Genomic DNA, 23,364 nt, shown 5'->3' on the forward strand with positions numbered 1-23,364 from the left:
TCCTCATGTATGTGTCTAAAACCGCCATCCCTTTTGTCCTTTTATTTGATTTTTACCCTCCGTAATCTGTCATTTATGTGCTTTAAAGCATTTGTTTGGCCTCAATGGGGTGGTTTTAGTGGGAGAACGGGACAAGACGCCTTTAGTCGCGACAAGGCGGCACATTACCTGTGGGTTGCTGGGCGAAGGGTTGCGGGGGTCATCACTGGTCTAGGGGAGGCGGAGAGGGGAGGGGAAAGAGAGCAGCAGAGGATTAAAGGAGTTTCCCAGACCAAACGCCAAAGGCTTCTCCTTGCTTGGGAGGCTGCTCCTTGCTTGGGAGGATGCTCCTTGCTTGGGAGGATGCTCCTTGCTTGGGAGGATGCTCCTTGCTTGGGAGGATGCTCCTTGCTTGTCAGGCCGTCCTGCGCCACGTCCCCCACCCAGCCACAACTCTCCTACTTTCTTTGTTCTCTAAAGCGCCAGGACGGCATACTGATCGGGTCCGAGAGGGAACCTGGCAGGTCTGCCACCCTGCATTCTTACCAGCTGTGCCAGGCCATTACAGCTTGGGTATTTCCTGTCACATCTGCCTCTTATCCTTGTCCATCTCCTGTGGTGAGCTTTATCGGGCCGGAAGGACAGAATTAACGACTTCCCATTCGTCGTTTTGTATGATCAGTAGTGAGTAAGGGGATTGTTTATTTATTATGCACTGATTATCTATATAATAATACCGTAAGGACTCGACTTTGTTATCCCTTTTACGCCGCACCCAGTGACCCGATGCCCATGGCACTAATGGATTTACGATCTACGAACCGCGCTCTTTGTTTATCACGTACAGACATACTCGAAAAATCTGAATTAGCCGACGTTGGGGCCCAAAAGCATCCGAATAACTGCCGATACGACGCCATCTTACGACGCCATCTTACGACGCCATCGTATTGGCGTCTGTTGGGCGAAGGCGAAGCAAGCCGTCCGCTGATTGGACAGGCGAAGGCGAAAGCAAGCCGTCCACTGAGTGGACAATCCAGAGCATGCATTTGTGCCGGTGTCGGCGATCGTTGTTCATATACGCACTCTTAATTCTCATCTTTCTTCCTAACTCTTACTCGGACAAGCAAATCCCCTATGCCATCCATAATGGTACACTCTATCCATACACCACATCCTCCCTTCCGTGGATGTTCCACGGGTTTCGGCTAGTCTATATAATAATAGCATAAGGACTCGACTTTGTTATCCCTTTTACGCCGCACCCAGTGACCCGATGCCCACGGCACTAATGGATTTACGATCTACGAACCGCGCTCTTTGTTTATCACGTACAGCCAGACTCGAAAAATCTGAATTAGCCGACGTTGGGGCCCAAAAGCATCCGATTAACTGCCGATACGACGCCATCTTATTGGCGTCTGCTGGGTGAAGGCGAAGCAAGCCGTCCGCTGATTGGACAGTCAAAGGCGACAGCAAGCCGTCCACTGAGTGGACAATCCTGAGCATGCATTTGTGCTGGTGTCGTCTCGCGGTGTACGCTAACCTCATCAGGTGGGTTTACCATAATTTCTTCCATTAACTGTGACTACAACGAAGTGAAACCGATCAGCAGCCCATCAGTATCATATAAAGCAATAAATACCAAGGCTTCAGCTTCTGAAAGCTTAAAACAAAGTGTACTTCGCCGAGTGACGAAAAGTAGGCGTAGGCCTAGGCCCTACCTATCCAGTTGTTGTGTTTCCGTTGTGGCCATGATCTTGAAGCGTGGTGCTACGCGCGCTTGCTTGCACAACAAGAAGGAAGCGGACAACGCGGTGAGTTTAAGAGTCTTTATTAAAAGAGCTCACTGTAGCACTGGCGCGCTCCGGGCTGCGCGCCCGGTGTATATCCTGAGGCCACGCCTACCCCTCGGGCGTGGCCGCCGCCCACTTGGTGCGCGGAATGATGTCACCACGCCAGTGGGTTTTCGTGTCCGCCACAATCTCAACAAATGGCGTAGGCCATGTGGCGTAGGGTAGGTCATGATCAGCCCCCCCCCCCCCTTTCGTTTCACCAACTCCTGCATCTGCCACCGTTCATGATTATCAAAGTAGGCTTTACCCTGTTCACGATAAGGTAGAAATCAGTGAGTTGTATACGAAGAGATAAAAGGATGGCATTGACTTTGAGACGGTACGTGATATTTTCAAAAGTATATTGTTTTAGTTGTCATTTAAGTAGATTGCAATAAATACGTTGTTCATATACGCACTCTTCATTCTCATCTTTCTTCCTAACTCTTACTCGGACAAGCAAATCCCCTATGCCATCCATAATGGTACACTCTATCCATACACCACATCCTCCCTTCCGTGGATGTTCCACGGGTTTCGGCTCGTAATTTATTATTATTGCTTTTTGTACCTTCCCCTCCACCTGTAGCCTTTGTTTATTAAATACTAGAAAATACCACCCGTCGGTGACAAGAATACCAAGAGAGGGGAGGGGGAGAGAGAGGGGAGGCCGGGGGATTGGAGGGCGGGGTGGGGGGTAGGGGAGGTGAGTTGGGAGGTGAAATAAAATAATTAAAAATAGAAAGCTGAAATGTCTCGAGTCAATAAATATTCATCCCCTTTGTTATGGTAGTTATGGTACACACCAAATTGAGCTCAGGTGTATCTGATTTCCTTTGATCATCCTTGAGATGTCTCTACAACTTGATTGGAGTCCGCCTCAATTGGAGTAGCGGAGTAGATGAGCCAGAAGGAGGAGCCCCCTACCAAGCTTATATATAGCCCCACCACTGTGGATTTGAGTCCCCACTTTTAAGTAGCGATCAACACTCATGGACTGGAAGGTACCCCGAATCTGTCAGAATCCTCCTGGGGACATCATTCCATCGCTGGTGCTCGGGTCTGGGCTGCCAAGTGGTGTCAGGTTTCTTCGGGGTACCTCCACTTCATCCTTCAGTGGACCCTTTAGCGCGATCTCCATCTATGTTGTTGTGACACCCATAAAATGGCCATCCTATTTTGGGCCTCGTTTGGTCTCAGTAGTTTATTATTTACTTTGAAATTTACTGTTATTTTAAATTTACTTATAGTATTTAGTTTTATTTTAAACAAATTTAACCACTAGGCTGGCTGTTTGAAAGAAACATTTATTGGGTGCCGAATCGTGCTCAATTTAAATTGTGGATTCGGATTTGGTCGTCTGGTGCACATTCCATTATGTCGACATTCGTTGATGGGTGTCATCTGTGAGCATTCGTTCATGGGTGTCATCTGTGAGCATTCGTTGATGGGTGTCTCATCTGTGAGCATTCGTTGATGGGTGTCTCATCTGTGAGCATTCGTTGATGGGTGTCTCATCTGTGAGCATTCGTTCATGGGTGTCATCTGTGAGCATTCGTTCATGGGTGTCTCATCTGTGAGATTCGTTGATGGGTGTCTTATCTGTGAGCATTCGTCGATGGGTGTCATCAGTGAGCATTCGTTGATGGGTGTCTCATCTTGAAGCGTGGTGCTACGCGCGCTTGCTTGCACAACAAGAAGGAAGCGGACAACGCGGTGAGTTTAAGAGTCTTTATTAAAAGAGCTCACTGTAGCACTGGCGCGCTCCGGGCTGCGCGCCCGGTGTATATCCTGAGGCCACGCCTACCCCTCGGGCTACCCCTCGTCGATGGGTGTCTCATCTGTGAGCATTCGTTGATGGGTGTCATCTGTGAGCATTCGTTGATGGGTGTCATCTGTGAGCATTCTTTGATGGGTGTCATCTGTGAGCATTCTTTGATGGGTGTCTCATCTGTGAGCATTCGTTGATGGGTGTCTCATCTGTGAGAATTCGTTGATGGGTGTCATCTGTGAGCATTCGTTGATGGGTGTCTCATCTGTGAGCATTCGTTAAGTGTCTCATCTGTGAGCATTCGTTGATGGGTGTCTCATCTATGAGCATTCGTTGATGGGTGTCTCATCTGTGAGCATTCGTTGATGGGTGTCTCATCTGTGAGCATTCGTTGATGGGTGTCATCTGTGAGCATTCGTTGTTGGGTGTCATCTGTGAGCATTCGTTGATAAGTGTCATCTGTGAGCATTCGTTGATGGGTGTCTCATCTATGAGCATTCGTTGATGGGTGTCTCATCTGTGAGCATTCGTTGATGGGTATCATCTGTGAGCATTCGTTGATGGGTATCATCTGTGAGCATTCGTTGATGGGTGTCATCTGTGAGCATTTGTTGATGGGTGTCTTATCTGGGAGCATTTGTTGATGGGTGTCTCATCTGTGAGCATTTGTTGATGGGGGTCTCATCTGTGAGCATTTGTTGATGGGTGTCTCATCTGTGAGCATTTGTTGATGGGTGTCTCATCTGTGAGCATTTGTCGATGGGTGTCATCTGTGAGCATTTGTCGATGGGGGTCTCATCTATGAGCATTCGTTGATGGGTGTCTCATCTGTGAGCATTCGTTGATGGGTGTCTCATCTGTGAGCATTCGTTGTTGGGTGTCATCTGTGAGCATTCGTTGATGGGTGTCTCATCTATGAGCATTCGTTGATGGGTGTCTCATCTGTGAGCATTCGTTGATGGGTATCATCTGTGAGCATTCGTTGATGGGTATCATCTGTGAGCATTCGTTGATGGGTGTCATCTGTGAGCATTTGTTGATGGGTGTCTTATCTGGGAGCATTTGTTGATGGGTGTCTCATCTGTGAGCATTTGTTGATGGGGGTCTCATCTGTGAGCATTTGTTGATGGGTGTCTCATCTGTGAGCATTTGTTGATGGGTGTCTCATCTGTGAGCATTTGTCGATGGGTGTCATCTGTGAGCATTTGTCGATGGGGGTCCCATCTGTGAGCATTTGTCGATGGGTGTCTCATCTGTGAGCATTTGTTGATGGGGGTCTCATCTGTGAGCATTTGTTGATGGGTGTCTCATCTGTGAGCATTTGTCGATGGGGGTCCCATCTGTGAGCATTTGTCGATGGGTGTCTCATCTGTGAGCATTTGTTGATGGGGGTCTCATCTGTGAGCATTTGTTGATGGGTGTCTCATCTGTGAGCATTTGTCGATGGGTGTCTCATCTGTGAGCATTTGTCGATGGGTGTCTCATCTGTGAGCATTTGTTGATGGGTGTCTCACCTGTGAGCATTTGTTGATGGGTGTCATCTGTGAGCATTCGTTGGTGGATATGAATTAAAGATCGTACGATGTCCCCCCCCCCCCCCCCCCCAAGAGCAGGCGAGTTATCGCCGGCATCCTGAACAAATCACAAGTTCTTGTTCTGACTGCTGGGAAGGCAATGGCAAACCACCCAGCACAACCCTAACCCTCACCCAGGAACCGCTTCAGCAGCACTGACACATTGTCTCTGTCCTTTGATGATTATGATGATGATAATGTTTTGCATTATTTTGTCCCTTTTCAATATTAAATTTCTTATTGTCCTTTTTTTCTCCAGTGATTTTGGCAAAGACATGTCCAGTTCACACTGCACACCTCGGACGGTGGACATGAACATTGAGTTTTTTGGGGCAACTTAATGGACCCATCCTGCCTCCATTTCCAAAATGCTCGATTCGCCTCTGTGACATGTGGGTATGCTGCCCAGGTATGCACACTCGTGTCCAAGCCGTCTAGCCTGGGTTTGAATCCCAACCAAGTTGGTGGACGTTAAAGATCTTACGGTGTCCTTCACGAATACCAGACGACCTCTCGTCGGCCGCATAAACAAATTACAAATTCCTGCCCGAAGCTAAGTCGAACGTCATGCCTGGCAAACCAGTTCGTGAAAGACTTAGGCCAAAACCTTCCCCTGGACAACCCCATAAGAATGTGGGAATAATTGTGGCAGTGTAAAAAGACAATCGGCCTTCATTTGGCAAGTAGGTTGATTGGCACCCAAACAGGCAAGCACAGTGCACAGACAACACAGACACAGACACAGACACGGGAGGGTTGTGCATGTTAAAAGACAGCAGGAGGCGCTGTTTGTGGTGTCCCTTTGTTTCCCATGGAGAGGGTTCGGGCGCGGCTCCTCTTGCATTTGGAGATCTTAGGTGACAAAGCGGTTGGTAAAGGTCTACAGGGCGGGTAGAGGAGGAAGGAATCTTTGAGGGACACGCGGGGTGGTAACGAGGACAGATTGAGACACATAAGGACGGAGAGGGCACGAGGAACGTGTAGAGGGTGAAGATAGATAGAGCTGGTGGGGGGCACAAATCGAGATAGATCGCAGGGACGTTCTGAAACGTGAAGACGGAGGGTCGTGGCCGAGAGCGGGGTTGTGGCCGAGGCCGGGGCCGGAGGTAAGGCCGAAGCGGGGCCCAGACTTGTGGTCGTGGTGAAGAGATGGCGAGCGAGTCCCCAGCTCGCAGTCTGGACGATATTGACTTAACGGCGCTCAAGGTGAATTTTTCTTTGATGGCTTTTGTTCCGAGTAACGTAACTGCTGATCTCGTTCGAGTGGGTCATTGCTCGTCCCCGGAGCAAACGTGGTTTTATTTAAAAAATTTGAATCAATTACGTTACCGCTTTACGTGACGTCTCCTGTCGGGTTCGCCTGCCCTGGCGAGCGTGCACGCACTTCCCCTTGGTTTCTAGTCAAGCCCGTGGGCTTGGGGGGGCCTAGTCGGTGTGATGAGGACCTCGAGACGTTGGCTTCGTCTGGATTGCCTGGACAACCTTGTTGTTTTTTCTAATCGGGTATCTTGGTGTTTGTCTGGTTGGTGCAGGACCCGGCTGGTATATTTGAGCTGGTGGAGGTTGTTGGTAATGGAACGTATGGACAAGTGTACAAGGTGAGACTGAGAGCAAAACATGAATTGAGTGTTTTCTGCTATCAATTTGTCAGTGCCTCGAGCTTGGTGCCTCCGTCTGTCGTTCTGCTTGTCCGTTCATCGTTTTGCTTGTCCGTTCGTCCATCCATCGGTCTGCTCGTCCATCCATCGTTCTGCTCGTACATCCGTCCATCCATCGTTCTGCTCGTCCATCCGTCCATCCATCGTTCTGCTCGTCCATCCGTCCATCCATCGTTCTGCTCGTCCATCCGTCCATCCATCGTTCTGCTCTTCCATCCGCCCATCCATCGTTCTGCTCGTCCATCCGTCCATCCATCGTTCGGCTCGTCCATCCGTCCATCCATCGTTCGGCTCGTCCATCCGTCCATCCATCGTTCTGCTCGTCCATCCGTCCATCCATCGTTCTGCTCTTCCATCCGCCCATCCATCGTTCTGCTCTTCCATCCGTCCATCAATCTTTCTGCTCATCCATCCGTCCATCCATCGTTCTGCTCGTCCATCCGCCCATCCATCGTTCTGCTCGTCCATCCGTCCATCCATCGTTCTGCTCGTCCATCCGTCCATCCATCGTTCTGCTCGTCCATCCGTCCATCCATCGTTCTGCTCGTCCATCCGTCCATCCATCGTTCTGCTCTTCCATCCGTCCATCAATCTTTCTGCTCGTCCATCCGCCCATCCATCGTTCTGCTCTTCCATCCGTCCATCAATCTTTCTGCTCGTCCATCCGTCCAACAATCTTTCTGCTTGTCCATCCGTTCATCATTCATTCTGGTTGTCCCTCTGTCCATCCAGCGTTCTGGTCATCCATCCGTCCATCCATCTTGATGCTCATCCATCCGTCCACCATTCATTCTGCTCGTCCATCTGTCCATCATTCATTCTGCTCGTCCATCCGTCCATCATTCATTCTGCTCGTCCACCCGTCCATCATTCATTCTGCTCGTCCACCATTCATTCTGCTTGTCCCTCCGTCCATCCATCGTTCTGCTCGTCCATCCATCGTTATGCTCGTCCATCCGTCCATCCATAGTTCTGCTCGTCCAACCGTCCATCCATCGTTCTGCTCGTCCAACCGTCCATCCATCGTTCTGCTCGTCCCTCCGTCCATGCATCATTCTGGTCATCTATCCGTTCATCATTCATTCTGCTTGTTCCTCTGTCCATCCATCATTCTGGTCATCCATCTGTCCATCCATCTTAATTCTCATCCATCCGTCCATCATTCGTTCTGGTCATCCATCCATCGTTCTGCTCCTCCATCCATCGTTCTGCTCGTCCATACATCCGTCCATCATTCATTCTGCTTGTCCCTCTGTCCATCCATCATTCTAGTCATCCATCCATCGTTCTGCTCGTCCATCATTCATTCTGCTCGTCCATCCGTCCATCATTCATTCTACTCGTCCCTCCGTCCATCCATCGTTCTGCCCGTCCATCCATCGGTTCTGCTATTCTGCATCCAGAATGCTTATATTCTGCTCGCATCCAGAATGCTTATATTCTGCTCGCATCCAGAATGCTTATATTGATTCACGTCATCACGTGAATCAATCTTCCTACTCTTCCATCCGTCCATCAATCTTTCTGCTCGTCCATCTGTCTATCATTCATTCTGCACGTCCCTCCGTCCATCCATTGTTCTGCTCGTCCCTCCGTCCATCCATTGTTCTGCTCGTCCATCCGTCCATACATTGTTCTGCTCGTCCATCCGTCCATCCATCGTTCTGCTTGTCCATCCATCGTTCTGCTCATCCATCCATCGTTCTGCTCGTCCATCCTTCGTTCTGCTCGTCCATCCATCCATCCATCGTTCTGCTGGTCCCTCCATCCATGCATCATTCTGGTCGTCCATCCATCCATCATTCATTCTGCTTGTCCCTCTGTCCATCCATCATTCTGCTCGTCCCTTCGTTCATGCATCATTCTGCTCATACATCCCTCTATCCACCATTCTGCTCGTCCATCAATCCATCCATCGTTCCCCTTGTCTATCCATCATTATGCTCGTCCATTCGTCCATCCATAGTTCTGCTCATCTATTCATCATTCTGTTTGTACATCCGTCCATCCATCATTCTGCTCGTACATCCGTTCATCCATCATTCTGGTCGTCCATCCGTCCATCCATCGTTCTGCTCGTCCATCCATTCTTCTACTCTTCCATCCGTCCATCAATCTTTCTGCTCGTCCATCTGTCCATCAATCTTTCTGCTCGTCCATTCATTCTGCACGCCCCTCCGTCCATCCATTGTTCTGCTCGTTCCTCTGTCCATCCATTGTTCTGCTCGTCCATCCGTCCATCCATTGTTCTGCTCGTCCATCCGGCCATCCATCGTTCTGCTCATCCATCCATCCTTCCACTCTTCCATCCGTCCATCAATCTTTCTACTCTTCCATCCGTCCATCAATCTTTCTGCTGGTCCATCTGTCCATCAATCTTTCTGCTCGTCCATCTGTCTATCATTCATTCTGCACGTCCCTCCGTCCATCCATTGTTCTGCTCGTCCCTCCGTCCATCCATTGTTCTGCTCGTCCCTCCGTCCATCCATTGTTCTGCTCGTCCCTCCGTCCATCCATTGTTCTGCTCGTCCCTCCGTACATCCATTGTTCTGCTCGTCCCTCCGTCCATCCATTGTTCTACTCTTCCATCCGTCCATCAATCTTTCTGCTGGTCCATCTGTCCATCAATCTTTCTGCTCGTCCATCTGTCTATCATTCATTCTGCACGTCCCTCCGTCCATCCATTGTTCTGCTCGTCCCTCCGTCCATCCATCGTTCTGCTCTTCCATCCGTCCATCAATCTTTCTGCTCGTCCATCCGCCCATCCATCGTTCTGCTCTTCCATCCGTCCATCAATCTTTCTGCTCGTCCATCCGTCCAACAATCTTTCTGCTTGTCCATCCGTTCATCATTCATTCTGGTTGTCCCTCTGTCCATCCAGCGTTCTGGTCATCCATCCGTCCATCCATCTTGATGCTCATCCATCCGTCCACCATTCATTCTGCTCGTCCATCTGTCCATCATTCATTCTGCTCGTCCATCCGTCCATCATTCATTCTGCTCGTCCACCCGTCCATCATTCATTCTGCTCGTCCACCATTCATTCTGCTTGTCCCTCCGTCCATCCATCGTTCTGCTCGTCCATCCATCGTTATGCTCGTCCATCCGTCCATCCATAGTTCTGCTCGTCCAACCGTCCATCCATCGTTCTGCTCGTCCAACCGTCCATCCATCGTTCTGCTCGTCCCTCCGTCCATGCATCATTCTGGTCATCTATCCGTTCATCATTCATTCTGCTTGTTCCTCTGTCCATCCATCATTCTGGTCATCCATCTGTCCATCCATCTTAATTCTCATCCATCCGTCCATCATTCGTTCTGGTCATCCATCCATCGTTCTGCTCCTCCATCCATCGTTCTGCTCGTCCATACATCCGTCCATCATTCATTCTGCTTGTCCCTCTGTCCATCCATCATTCTAGTCATCCATCCATCGTTCTGCTCGTCCATCATTCATTCTGCTCGTCCATCCGTCCATCATTCATTCTACTCGTCCCTCCGTCCATCCATCGTTCTGCCCGTCCATCCATCGGTTCTGCTATTCTGCATCCAGAATGCTTATATTCTGCTCGCATCCAGAATGCTTATATTCTGCTCGCATCCAGAATGCTTATATTGATTCACGTCATCACGTGAATCAATCTTCCTACTCTTCCATCCGTCCATCAATCTTTCTGCTCGTCCATCTGTCTATCATTCATTCTGCACGTCCCTCCGTCCATCCATTGTTCTGCTCGTCCCTCCGTCCATCCATTGTTCTGCTCGTCCATCCGTCCATACATTGTTCTGCTCGTCCATCCGTCCATCCATCGTTCTGCTTGTCCATCCATCGTTCTGCTCATCCATCCATCGTTCTGCTCGTCCATCCTTCGTTCTGCTCGTCCATCCATCCATCCATCGTTCTGCTGGTCCCTCCATCCATGCATCATTCTGGTCGTCCATCCATCCATCATTCATTCTGCTTGTCCCTCTGTCCATCCATCATTCTGCTCGTCCCTTCGTTCATGCATCATTCTGCTCATACATCCCTCTATCCACCATTCTGCTCGTCCATCAATCCATCCATCGTTCCCCTTGTCTATCCATCATTATGCTCGTCCATTCGTCCATCCATAGTTCTGCTCATCTATTCATCATTCTGTTTGTACATCCGTCCATCCATCATTCTGCTCGTACATCCGTTCATCCATCATTCTGGTCGTCCATCCGTCCATCCATCGTTCTGCTCGTCCATCCATTCTTCTACTCTTCCATCCGTCCATCAATCTTTCTGCTCGTCCATCTGTCCATCAATCTTTCTGCTCGTCCATTCATTCTGCACGCCCCTCCGTCCATCCATTGTTCTGCTCGTTCCTCTGTCCATCCATTGTTCTGCTCGTCCATCCGTCCATCCATTGTTCTGCTCGTCCATCCGGCCATCCATCGTTCTGCTCATCCATCCATCCTTCCACTCTTCCATCCGTCCATCAATCTTTCTACTCTTCCATCCGTCCATCAATCTTTCTGCTGGTCCATCTGTCCATCAATCTTTCTGCTCGTCCATCTGTCTATCATTCATTCTGCACGTCCCTCCGTCCATCCATTGTTCTGCTCGTCCCTCCGTCCATCCATTGTTCTGCTCGTCCCTCCGTCCATCCATTGTTCTGCTCGTCCCTCCGTCCATCCATTGTTCTGCTCGTCCCTCCGTACATCCATTGTTCTGCTCGTCCCTCCGTCCATCCATTGTTCTACTCTTCCATCCGTCCATCAATCTTTCTGCTGGTCCATCTGTCCATCAATCTTTCTGCTCGTCCATCTGTCTATCATTCATTCTGCACGTCCCTCCGTCCATCCATTGTTCTGCTCGTCCCTCCGTCCATCCATTGTTCTGCTCGTCCCTCCGTCCATCCATTGTTCTGCTCGTCCCTCCGTCCATCCATTGTTCTGCTCGTCCCTCCGTACATCCATTGTTCTGCTCGTCCCTCCGTCCATCCATTGTTCTACTCTTCCATCCGTCCATCAATCTTTCTGCTGGTCCATCTGTCCATCAATCTTTCTGCTCGTCCATCTGTCTATCATTCATTCTGCACGTCCCTCCGTCCATCCATTGTTCTGCTCGTCCCTCCGTCCATCCATTGTTCTGCTCGTCCCTCCGTCCATCCATTGTTCTGCTCGTCCCTCCGTCCATCCATTGTTATGCTCGTCCCTCCGTCCATCCATTGTTCTGCTCGTCCCTCTGTCCATCCATTGTTCTGCTCGTCCATCCGTCCATCCGTCCATCCATTGTTCTGCTCGTCCATCCGGCCATACATCGTTCTGCTCGTCCATCCATCCTTCCACTCTTCCATCCGTCCATCAATCCTTCCACTCTTCCATCCGTCCATCAATATTTCTGCTGGTCCATCTGTCCATCAATCTTTCTGCTCGTCCATGTGTCTATCATTCATTCTGCACGTCCCTCCGTCCATCCATTGTTCTTCTCGTCCCTCCGTCCATGCATCATTCTGGTCGTCCATCCGTCCATCATTCATTCTGCTTGTCCCTCCGTCCATGCATCGTTCTGCTCGTCCCTCCATTCATGCATCATTCTGGTCGTCTTTCCTTTCTTGTGACCATGTGCCTATCCTTCATTGAATTTGTCTATGTTTGGCTGACCTTCCCCATTTGTTTCCTTGCCCTGCCGTCGTATTTTCCTCTTTCTAAAGAGGGATTCGTTCACTTATTTTTGCTATTATACCTATTTGGATATGCATTTGTTTATCAATGTCTTATGTACTATACGTGTTCAAACCAGTCGTGTTGGCTGCACACAATGGGGTCCGAGCCTGTCCTTTGTTCCTCATGAGTCATTTGATTGGAAACGTGCCCTGCCAGTATGCTGGCAGCGTCCTGATCCTCCAGTCCCACTGTTCCTCCCACCCTCTATACAGCTCGCTGTCTGGCCACACTCTGATCCGTTGTTTCCCCATATTTCAGTCACTTTTCCAAGTTATATTCCAAACGTTCATTTCCACCTATTTATCCATGAGCAACGAAACAAAATGACAGAGTATGACACTTACTGGAAATTGTCTCACTTTTATGCTTCACGAATTGATGAAAGAAACGACTTCAATTGCTTCCCCCATTCCAAACGAGATCCTGTGGTTTATTTGTCAATGGCAAAGAGACGAATGCTTCCTCTTTACTTGGAGTTTTCTTAGTTTGACCTCTACCTCCATATATTACAGCTATGCACTAATGCTCAACTGTCATGGTTTCTGAGCTGCTGCTCGTTATTCACCAATATTGGAGCTATGCACCTCCACACATTCTGTTTTTCTTGTGCATCGGTTATTTTGATCAAAACTGGTCGATTGATTATTGTCATGGAGAAGCTTGTCACCACATCCATATTTTGAGACGTGTTATGGACCAACGATCCATAACGTGCTTTGATGATCTCATTGTGTAATCGCCCATTGTCTCACATGAACATAACTGATTGAAAAGTTTGCTTTTGTCTGCACTGAGAAAAATCTGCTTCTTGTTTTTGGTTGCTCATTAATTTGATTCCCTGTTATTTCTGTAATTTTTGGGGATTTGTCGAGCCCAATAATTTGCCTGGTTTTCCAATGCTTTTTGGGTGGGTGATCACATTTTTAAAATGTAATTATTTTTTATTGCCCTCGCCACAGGAGAGTATTGCATTTGGGTCCTTTTGTTTGTCTGTCTGTTTGTCTGCACAGAATAAGTATGCTTTTCTCTGCAACCGTTGGTCCGATTAACAGGAAATTTTCACCATAGCTGCAGCTTCTCCATATCCTATATATATATATATATATATATATATATATATATATATATATATATATATATATATATATATATATATATATATATATATATATATATATATATATATATATATATGTATATATATATCTCTCTATATCTCCGAAAGCACTGCGTAGAAAAAAATTGAGACATGGCTCATTGTAAAGAACTCTCCATGGGGAATAACATATTGTTACAGACACGACTTTGATGTTATGGTGGGCCGAGCGGAATGGCCGCCGTGTCCGCACAAGTTACCCGATTATACTCGAACGTTGCCGAGTCGCGCTACGCTAAATCAATGAAGGAAAAGGACACAACGGCTGGGATTAAAATGACACGACACCAGGGATACGGTTCTCAAGACCTCCGGAGGAGGTTATATTAGGGCGGAAGGTCAGATTACAACGACAAGAGGGACAGCATAGAAAGGCAGGCACTTAGACACACTCTTATATTAGCCCCGACAGACGACAGATAAACGGGACAAAACTGACTCACACGGGGATTGATGGCAAGGAGGGGCAGGTCTTCGATGGCTCAAGGTGCACCTTGGCTCAGGGGCAAAATCGACCCGGTCCAGTCCAAAGATGCGGGAGGTCTCACTCAGCGCTCGGAGGTGGTGACTTGTCTTCTCAAGCTGGGGGCGCATCTCACGTCACGTCCGGTAAGTCGCTGCGTATATCCGGCGGGGAGTGACACGCCCTCGGCTCGTTAGCTCCGCCCCAGATGGAATCGGCCCGTTGCTTCTCATTGGGTGCGTGCGGGGGGGTTACCGGCTCCGCCCTTGACGAGGGGCTGACAGGGAGCCCCTTCGTGGTAACCCCGTCGGAGCGCATGGTCAATGGCGGCTAACCGAGCCGGTGTGAGGACGCACACTCCCCCGCGCCGCGCCGCCCCCATTCTCCTCTGTTGTTGTAGTTGTAGTTGTTGTTGTTGTTGTTGTTGTTTCATGGGGAAGATGGGAGGAGGTAAGGGGAGGTCCTAAACTCACTACTGGTGCCATACAATCACATTCTGGTGCAACGAAGAGTCAGAATTAATGGAAACGAGTCCTTAACTGACATAGACTAAGAATAACTAGCAAGATGTCCTATAGTTGTCTACGTGAGATGCGGTGAACCTGGGCACGACATTTAATGGGGGAAAAGGGGGAAGGTCGGTTCTACAGAGTGTTATTTACAGGCAATGGGACTAGGGAATGGGGGATTGGGGATAGTTGGGGAGTATTGGGGAAATAGGGGAGTATTTACAAGCGGATATTGAGGCCAAGTCCCATATCCGCAACATTGCACCCTTCTCTACCCTCGGGGCGTTCCGACCCGATAAATTTTTACCTACTTTAGTGTGGCACGCAGATGTAGTTCCCTCTACTATTAACTCTACCCTGAGTGCGACAGTTTTACAGATATTCACAAATGAGTAAATATGTCCCCCTGCGACGTTGCACCCTTCTCCTCACAGAAACACACCCACAGGATAACCGAATTGCGGAAAGAATTCGCAAACTAAACATACAGCCGGTAGGGAGCATTATTTACAAGACTACGCTGATATTTACACTACGATCCAGGACCTGTTTTTGGAGGAACACATGCAGATGTTATGCATAGAGAGAGCACGCATGCCAGCATCGATACACCAACCCACGAGTGCTCTGTGGCCTTACGGCCTTTAATAATGTGCAGAGCACCCCTTCCCAGCACCAAAAGCACCACCCCATCACACAGTCAGCACCATCCGGTGCACCAATAAAGTGTTTATAAATCACCGGTGGTGTCGCAGCCGGCCGATGTTCTGCCGCTGGTCTTGCCTTCATGTGGTGCACTTGGTGTTCTGCTTCTTTAAAAAATAAAGAAAGGCGCCAACCGCGTCCATTTCTATATTGTGGCCATCAGGGGGCCAACTATTAGTGGTTCACCTGGATGGCATAGGTGCCACGTTGACCCAGAGGTCCATCCACGGGTGGTGCTTGCCCGCAAAATAACTGCGGTCCATGGTGGGCGGCCACAAACATTGCGGTCCATATGGTGTATCGATCCAGGCAGCAAGCAGCGAAAGTGCAGGCCCACAACTGCGAAGCCAGCACCTCTCTCTCCTCTCTCTCTGCCCCAAAGCCAGATCCTCGGAGGTGGGAGACAAAAGAAGCAGACAAGTGAGTAAGGTGGTAAGGGCGCAAAAGTGCACGCAATGTAAGATAATGCACACTGGGGGCACATGGGAACCAGGTGAGACAGGTACGTTCCTACCGTACGCCCCCCCCCCCCACCAGGTAACCTACATGGCCCCTCCCTTACCCCTTACTGCATCCACAAAACACAACACTACCCATAAACATCTACTTTACCAATCAACAACCGTCCCTACTGTCTTCCCCGTTCCTCCCATAAACCAAATTCGTCTTCTCTCCCTCCTAACCAATCAAATTTGCCATTTTCAACTTTCATCAAAATTTGCCATTTCCAACTCAACATCATAATTGGTCATCACCAATTCATCATCAGTCCCTCCTAAGGAGGGAGAGATGGAATCACCCCAATGTCTCATCCACGTCGTGATGCGTCTCACCAATCCACAGCAATCTCATTTCCTGCAACAAAACAAAGAAAACACAGGTGTGGAGTCATCATCATCACCACAGGTAAGTGGCTGCGTATGGTGCGACAGGTTCATCAATCCTAACTATTTCCTAAATGACTTTAACAACTTTACACTACCCGGGGTCTTTCTCCGGCCAAACCATTGGCCCTCTTACACTATGGGTTCTAAAAACCAATTCCCATTGGCCAAACTGTGGTGCTTTTCAATTTGGGGTCTCACTCCCCCGATTCACCTCCCGGTGCCCTCGCACAATTTCTGGGCTGTGGCGTGTACCTCTCCCAGCGGGTCTACCCACCTGCACACCTCCACCACTGCAGTTGTCTCCGAGCTTACCTGCTCCCTGCCCTAACTAACTACCTGGGGAAGGCCCTCTGGCGCTCTCCCCACTCGGTGCCCTCTCTGGCACTGGGCTACCCGGGTCCGTCCTCCGGATCCTCGGGCCCCATCCACAACTAACGGCTCCCAGAGCCCACCTGCGGCCTCACCTGGCCGACATCCTCACAGTGGTGGAGTGCCCAACCAACTACACACACTAACAGGCTACACGCCCAGCCATTTCCACAACACTAATGCACCCATTCACAATACCATTCTGCAACCGCACCACAAATGCCAATATCCAACCACAATTTACCTATACCCTCTACCTAACACTTACACTACCCGCCCCGGGTACTCGTGAAAGGGGTCCACTCTTCCCCCATCCACACCTTCGCACCATGAACACCACTCTGTACCACTAACTCCAACTCTCTCCACACCACTCATTCTCTGCTCCATATATTCCACACACCTGCACTTGCACACCTGTGCTCTCACACCCGGTGCCACCTGCACCCTTCTCTCCCCAAGCGCATTCGCGCTGATCCACAACACTCACTACTCATACACTGCTCCACACACCTGTCCAGTTGCACACCTGTGCAATCACACCTGTTCAATTCTCACACACACGGCATCATCTCAGCTAACTACTCCCTTCTGAAACTTGCGCTTCCCAGTCATCCCTTTAACCTATTGCGCTCCCTCGTCATTATCAACCACACTAAACTACCTGCGTCCCCACTACAGGTATCAGTCACTAACTAACCTTAACGTCACCTAATGTCATCTTCTAGGGCCCTATCAATATAACCTAACCCACCCGGGCTAGTTTTCACTGCCATCAACCCCATAAGCTATTGCTCCTTTGCCCCCACTTTTGTGAGGGATGACAGAGTTGCCATCCTACCACATCGGGCATCTCCCACTACCAATTTTGCACATCAAATTTCAACAAATTAAAAATTTGCCAATCACTACCCATCATCTGCCAATCACTACTGCCAATCCCTTGCCAATCATCAAATTTTGTTTTTCTCTAATTTTGGGTCCAAAACACTAACCTCATCACCCAGTCTACTCACTAATGCCTCGCGGTGCGCCAATTCCTGTCCAAAGCCCGGCTTCGTAAAGCCGAGCAATGGATGCTGGTTGTTTTGTGCCGGCGGCTGGATGCGTCCGGCATTCGGGGCAGGGACGGGGGCTTACCCGGGCCGAGATCCCACGCACCCCCTCGGCGTGGAGCCATCCAATGTCCCGATCTCGACCTGTCGGCACGTCTCAACAAAACGTGGTCGCCATGACGACCCTTCCTATCCAGCCGCCCGCTCCGCCTAGTGGAGCACGGACGCGGCCGTCCAAAGCGAGGCCCAGCACGCACCGAGGGCCCGCTTCGGCTAAAAGTCGACCTAACCTCTAACCTGGTTCCCGTCGATGCTTCACCTGGGTTTTTACACGCATACGCTACCCCTTTCGTGCTCCTACATCCAGCCGTCTCCATGCTCCTCGTACCTTTCCTTACACACCCAGGTACTCTCATTCCACTCACAGCCTTGGTCACACACCTGACCACCGAACACTTTGGCACACATTCGTTGGTCGCACACCTCACCAACACACCTCTTCGCGCCCCCTCCTCGGTCACCTCCTCTGTGACAATCACAGGTGTGCTCTCATTCGCACACCCAACCACGTGCCTCACCACCAACTCCAGCGTGCATTCCCACTCACGCTCTACCATTCCAGGTGTGCATCCTTCCATCCCAGGTGTACATCCTCGCTCACCTGTCACAACCAACTCACTCTCCTTGTCACTCTCACTACTCTCACCTCCACTCTTGACAACGCACTCACCCTTACTCTCGACAGCGCACTCTTTCCCCATGCACCTGTCCGTCACACACCTCTCTCGCGCACACTCTCCCGTTACACCCTCTGTAACACTCACCACAGGTGTACACTCTTCCTTACTTTTGACAGCGCACTCTTTCCCCATGCACCTGTCCGTCACACACCTTTCTCGCACACCCTCTCCCGTTACATCCTCTGTAACACTCACCACAGGCGTGCATTCTCCCTTTACACCCTCCGTAACACTCCTCACTACTCGCTCCCATGTGCTCCCTCGCACATGCGCTACGACCGACTCACTCTCGCCAGCACCCTCACTCCTTGGCACGCACTTTTTCCTCACACACCCCAGAGTCGGACTTTCTCGCACACCTCCTCTTTCGCACACCAGACCTGTCGCACACTTCACCAACGGCCTCTCACGAACACCCGGGTCCATCTCGACCCCCAAGCTCCTTAAATCCCCTGGCGCATCATACGCACGACCATATTGGTCACCACTTACACCGGGTCCTCTTTCTCTTCGCTTCTCCTCCATCACCTGCGAATCCCTCATCCGGTTAATGAGCACATCATCACGATCCGAACACAGACTTTGGACCAATTCTTTTACTTCCTCTTTTATCTCTTTGTTATCCCCTCTCCGTCGCTTCTTAATTTCGCTCACCCCTTCTTCCACTTCTTCTAATTTCTGCTTCACCTCTTTTATTCCCCGGTACGTCTCCTCAAGCTCGTCCTCCAAGGCTACCTTGACCGTTTCCATGTGCATCCTCACCTGCCGGTCCTTCGTCTCCATTACCTCTATCACCTCGTCCAACCTCGTTGTCAATCCCTCACGTACCATCTGACATTCCCTCTTCGTCGCTACCAAGTCATTTTTTAGGTCATTTTGTGTCGCTTTTAACCCTCCTATTACCGCTGTGTTCTTCTTTACCTGGTCCGTTAGTTCTTTTTGTCCCTCTGTCAGCTGTTCCACCTCCTGCGTCAGGTCCTCTATGCCCCCTTGTAACTTTACAGTCCCCTTTCTCACCTCCTTCTCCATGTGCTCCTCACAGTGCCTCACCTCCTCGCGCACTCCTCCGACCTCCTCACTCACACCTCTTCTGATCTCCTCTCCCATCACTTGCATCTCCTGCCCAGATGCCACCCTCATCTGCTCCATTTCCTCCCTGTGAGCATCCAGTTTGGTTTCTACCCGCATTCTGACCCCCTCTATCTGCTGCCCCATTTGGTTAACTTCCCTTTCCGCTTGGTCCCTCATGTCCCTCAATTTGCCTTCCATCCTGTTTTCTAACCCCTCTAACCCCTTTTGCATCCCTTCCATTTGATTCTCTTGAGCGGCCATTCTGTTTTCTACCCCCATTAACCCATTTCTCACCTCTTTTATCCCGTTGTCTAACCCCTCAAAATTATTGTCTAACTTCTCACCGGTACCCCTCGCTTCGTCCCTCATTACCCCCAATTGGTTTCCCATTACCCCCATTTGGCCCTCCAATCGCTCACTCTGAGCATCCATCCGGTTTTTCAAACCTCCAATTTGGTCTCCCATTTGTTCCATAAAGGCCCTCATTTGCAGGAGGAAAAGGTTCGAATCCACCAGGGGCGCTGCCACGGTCGCGGGCGCCGCGACCAGCGAGGCGCCATTTTGCGCACCCGCAATGTCGGGCGCAACGACGCTAATTTGTGCTTCTGCTACCCTCGCTGCTTCGCTCTCCTCGCGTCCCTCAATTTGGTCCTGGACCGACCCTGCCTCACTCTCCTCTACCGGACCCCAGCTGTCTTGATCCGCCATAGCGCGACTTTCAAAATTCGGGTTTTTATATTTTGTAAAACACAATCAAATTTCGCCTTTATAATTTCGAGCGCGTAAACGCGCTCCGGATCGAATTCTACTTCCCAAAATTTGGGCCTAACAAATTTAGTCCCAGGTCCGAATCCGACACTCCTGACACCAATTGTTACAGACACGACTTTGATGTTATGGTGGGCCGAGCGGAATGGCCGCCGTGTCCGCACAAGTTACCCGATTATACTCGAACGTTGCCGAGTCGCGCTACGCTAAATCAATGAAGGAAAAGGACACAACGGCTGGGATTAAAATGACACGACACCAGGGATACGGTTCTCAAGACCTCCGGAGGAGGTTATATTAGGGCGGAAGGTCAGATTACAACGACAAGAGGGACAGCATAGAAAGGCAGGCACTTAGACACACTCTTATATTGGCCCCGACAGACGACAGATAAACGGGACAAAACTGACTCACACGGGGATTGATGGCAAGGAGGGGCAGGTCTTCGATGGCTCAAGGTGCACCTTGGCTCAGGGGCAAAATCGACCCGGTCCAGTCCAAAGATGCGGGAGGTCTCACTCAGCGCTCGGAGGTGGTGACTTGTCTTCTCAAGCTGGGGGCGCATCTCACGTCACGTCCGGTAAGTCGCTGCGTATATCCGGCGGGGAGTGACACGCCCTCGGCTCGTTAGCTCCGCCCCAGATGGAATCGGCCCGTTGCTTCTCATTGGGTGCGTGCGGGGGGGTTACCGGCTCCGCCCTTGACGAGGGGCTGACAGGGAGCCCCTTCGTGGTAACCCCGTCGGAGCGCATGGTCAATGGCGGCTAACCGAGCCGGTGTGAGGACGCACACTCCCCCGCGCCGCGCCGCCCCCATTCTCCTCTGTTGTTGTAGTTGTAGTAGTTGTTGTTGTTGTTGTTTCATGGGGAAGATGGGAGGAGGTAAGGGGAGGTCTTAAACTCACTACTGGTGCCATACAATCACATTCTGGTGCAACGAAGAGTCAGAATTAATGGAAACGAGTCCTTAACTGACATAGACTAAGAATAACTAGCAAGATGTCCTATAGTTGTCTACGTGAGATGCGGTGAACCTGGGCACGACATTTAATGGGGGAAAAGGGGGAAGGTCGGTTCTACAGAGTGTTATTTACAGGCAATGGGACTAGGGAATGGGGGATTGGGGATAGTTGGGGAGTATTGGGGAAATAGGGGAGTATTTACAAGCGGATATTGAGGCCAAGTCCCATATCCGCAACAATATGTTAATGATGATGTCATAGGTTCCTCCTTTATGACGTCATAATTCGACAAGTACAAAACTTCCTCCGATCAGGATGACATTTCTCGAGCGTCATTTAGGGATAAATTGGTGGAGAAAAACAAATAATGACGTCATCCGTGACTTTGTTCAACAGCCATATTGGATTGAACACAAATCTATGTCATCAATAAACCACACAAACACAGCAGCTAATAAACACCATACAATCTACAAACACGTTCTGGCGAGGGTCTGCAATCTCTGATTGATCTTTCTTGTTTTACCTGTAATCAGAGCTGTTTGGTGACCACAGAATAGGTTCCACTGTATTTTTTGGGATGGGTTGGGGTGGGAGTTACTTGAAAATTTATCTTGGAATGGAATGATAATGTGAAGCATTGACCATTGAGCGCAAGATAATTTTGGTGGCGATAGGTCAACCGGAGGAACGTTTGTAGTTGGTAGAGTTAGTTCATCATCGCCAATATCACGAGAACTGCAGAGTGGAAAACACAAAAGCACAACCAACTCGAGTTTTGTTTTTTTGCCAAAAGCAAAGGGAAGAGGTGGAGGAAGGTTTGTGTTGAGTGGAGAAGAGATGAGGAAGAGAAAAGTTTGTATTTAATGAAAAGAAAGAAACCATTTTCATTTCCAATTGCTTAATAATGTGTTGAAGTCCATTTGCAAACACTCAGGTACAACAGACTGGTTTATGGGAGGATAACCATCACCCCATTCTCTTTATTTATATTTACCTCCGCCATCTAGGGTGGATGGAGGTTACGTTTTCACTCCTGTCTCTTTATGACCAAAATTGAAAATTCTTCGCCATCAGCATATGTTGGCCTGTCTCGTTTGTTTGTCTGTGAGTGCTATAACTCGTGAACGCTTTCAGCTATCTTCGACAACTTTACCAGAGGATTCCAAAGGAAAAAAAGTGAGGCTGTCAATGCCATTTGGCTATATATGCCAAAGGACAAAGTTCAAGGTTCTCTCAATTTTCGTCATACCTGTCAAAAGGTCAAAAATTCAAACGTCAAAAAAGTCAAAAGGTCAAAAAAATTCGTCAAAAATTCAGGCTACCGCCTGACGACTTCTTGTTTGTCGGTTTGTGCGCAGGATATCTCAAAAAGTTGTGGACGGATTCAGAGGAAACTTGATGGACAGGTTGGATGTGTAGCATGAACGACTTTATTAGATATTGGTGAAGATCCGGATCTGGATACTATCATTTTTTTCAATGATGTTTCACGATTGAGAGATAGGGCCAAAATAATAAATACCATTACATCTCAAAAAGCTATTGACAGATTTGGACGAAACTTGGTGGACAAGTTGGGTGTGTGAGAAGGATGAATTGATTCGCTTTTGGTGAAGATTGGAATCTGTGTCCGGATACGAGAATTTCAAAATTTATTGTGTGTTTGTGTGTGTGGTTTCTAAAATTTTTAATAGTTAATAATTCTGTAATGCTATCCTGTATTATATGTGAAAATAGATAAACAAAGAACTCGACTCTCCCCTTTTGTCCCCCTCTTTTCTTTATTGCAATCATATCGCTGAGTGTGTCCAATCATGTTATTCTCTCCATTCTTTTAATGTATCGGGCAATCACCATGTCCTGTTGTCCCCTATTCCAGTCCCTATATTTTCTATTCTCACTGACTGTTTTCCTGTCTATGCACACTTTTCCACATTATTCTATTTTGTCAGCTTTCCACACCTGCTTTACATGTTCCTGGTTTACACCACCATATCATGCCATCCCTAAACCCCACCTATGTTCTCGACCTCTTTTAACATACTTAACCAAGCCCTCTTACTTGTAGGTTGCTTTCTTCCCTTATTGCGGCCACCTGTTGTCCCACTGTCAGTATGTTGCCTTTTTACATTTTGTCACCTAGCTCTTCCACTCGCCGAGACTA

General features: G+C 49.2%; 1 protein-coding gene across 6 annotated transcripts in view; it reads left to right on the forward strand.

The window, feature by feature from the left end:
• The first annotated feature begins 6,005 nt into the window (after positions 1–6,005).
• Positions 6,006–23,364, forward strand: part of LOC137434425 (traf2 and NCK-interacting protein kinase) — a 288,002-nt gene continuing 270,643 nt past the window's right edge. For all 6 annotated transcript variants that reach the window (XM_068127408.2, XM_068127415.2, XM_068127423.2 and 3 more), the window contains exons 1-2: positions 6,006–6,365; positions 6,692–6,757. In XM_068127408.2, the coding sequence (XP_067983509.2) occupies positions 6,309–6,365; positions 6,692–6,757 (123 nt within the window). In that variant the 5' untranslated portion in view covers positions 6,006–6,308. The remainder of the gene's footprint in view (positions 6,366–6,691; positions 6,758–23,364) is intronic.

The sequence above is a fragment of the Myxine glutinosa genome, chromosome 1 (assembly GCF_964187855.1).
Source record: "Myxine glutinosa chromosome 1, kmMyxGlut1.1, whole genome shotgun sequence".
Lineage (NCBI taxonomy): Eukaryota > Metazoa > Chordata > Myxini > Myxiniformes > Myxinidae > Myxine > Myxine glutinosa.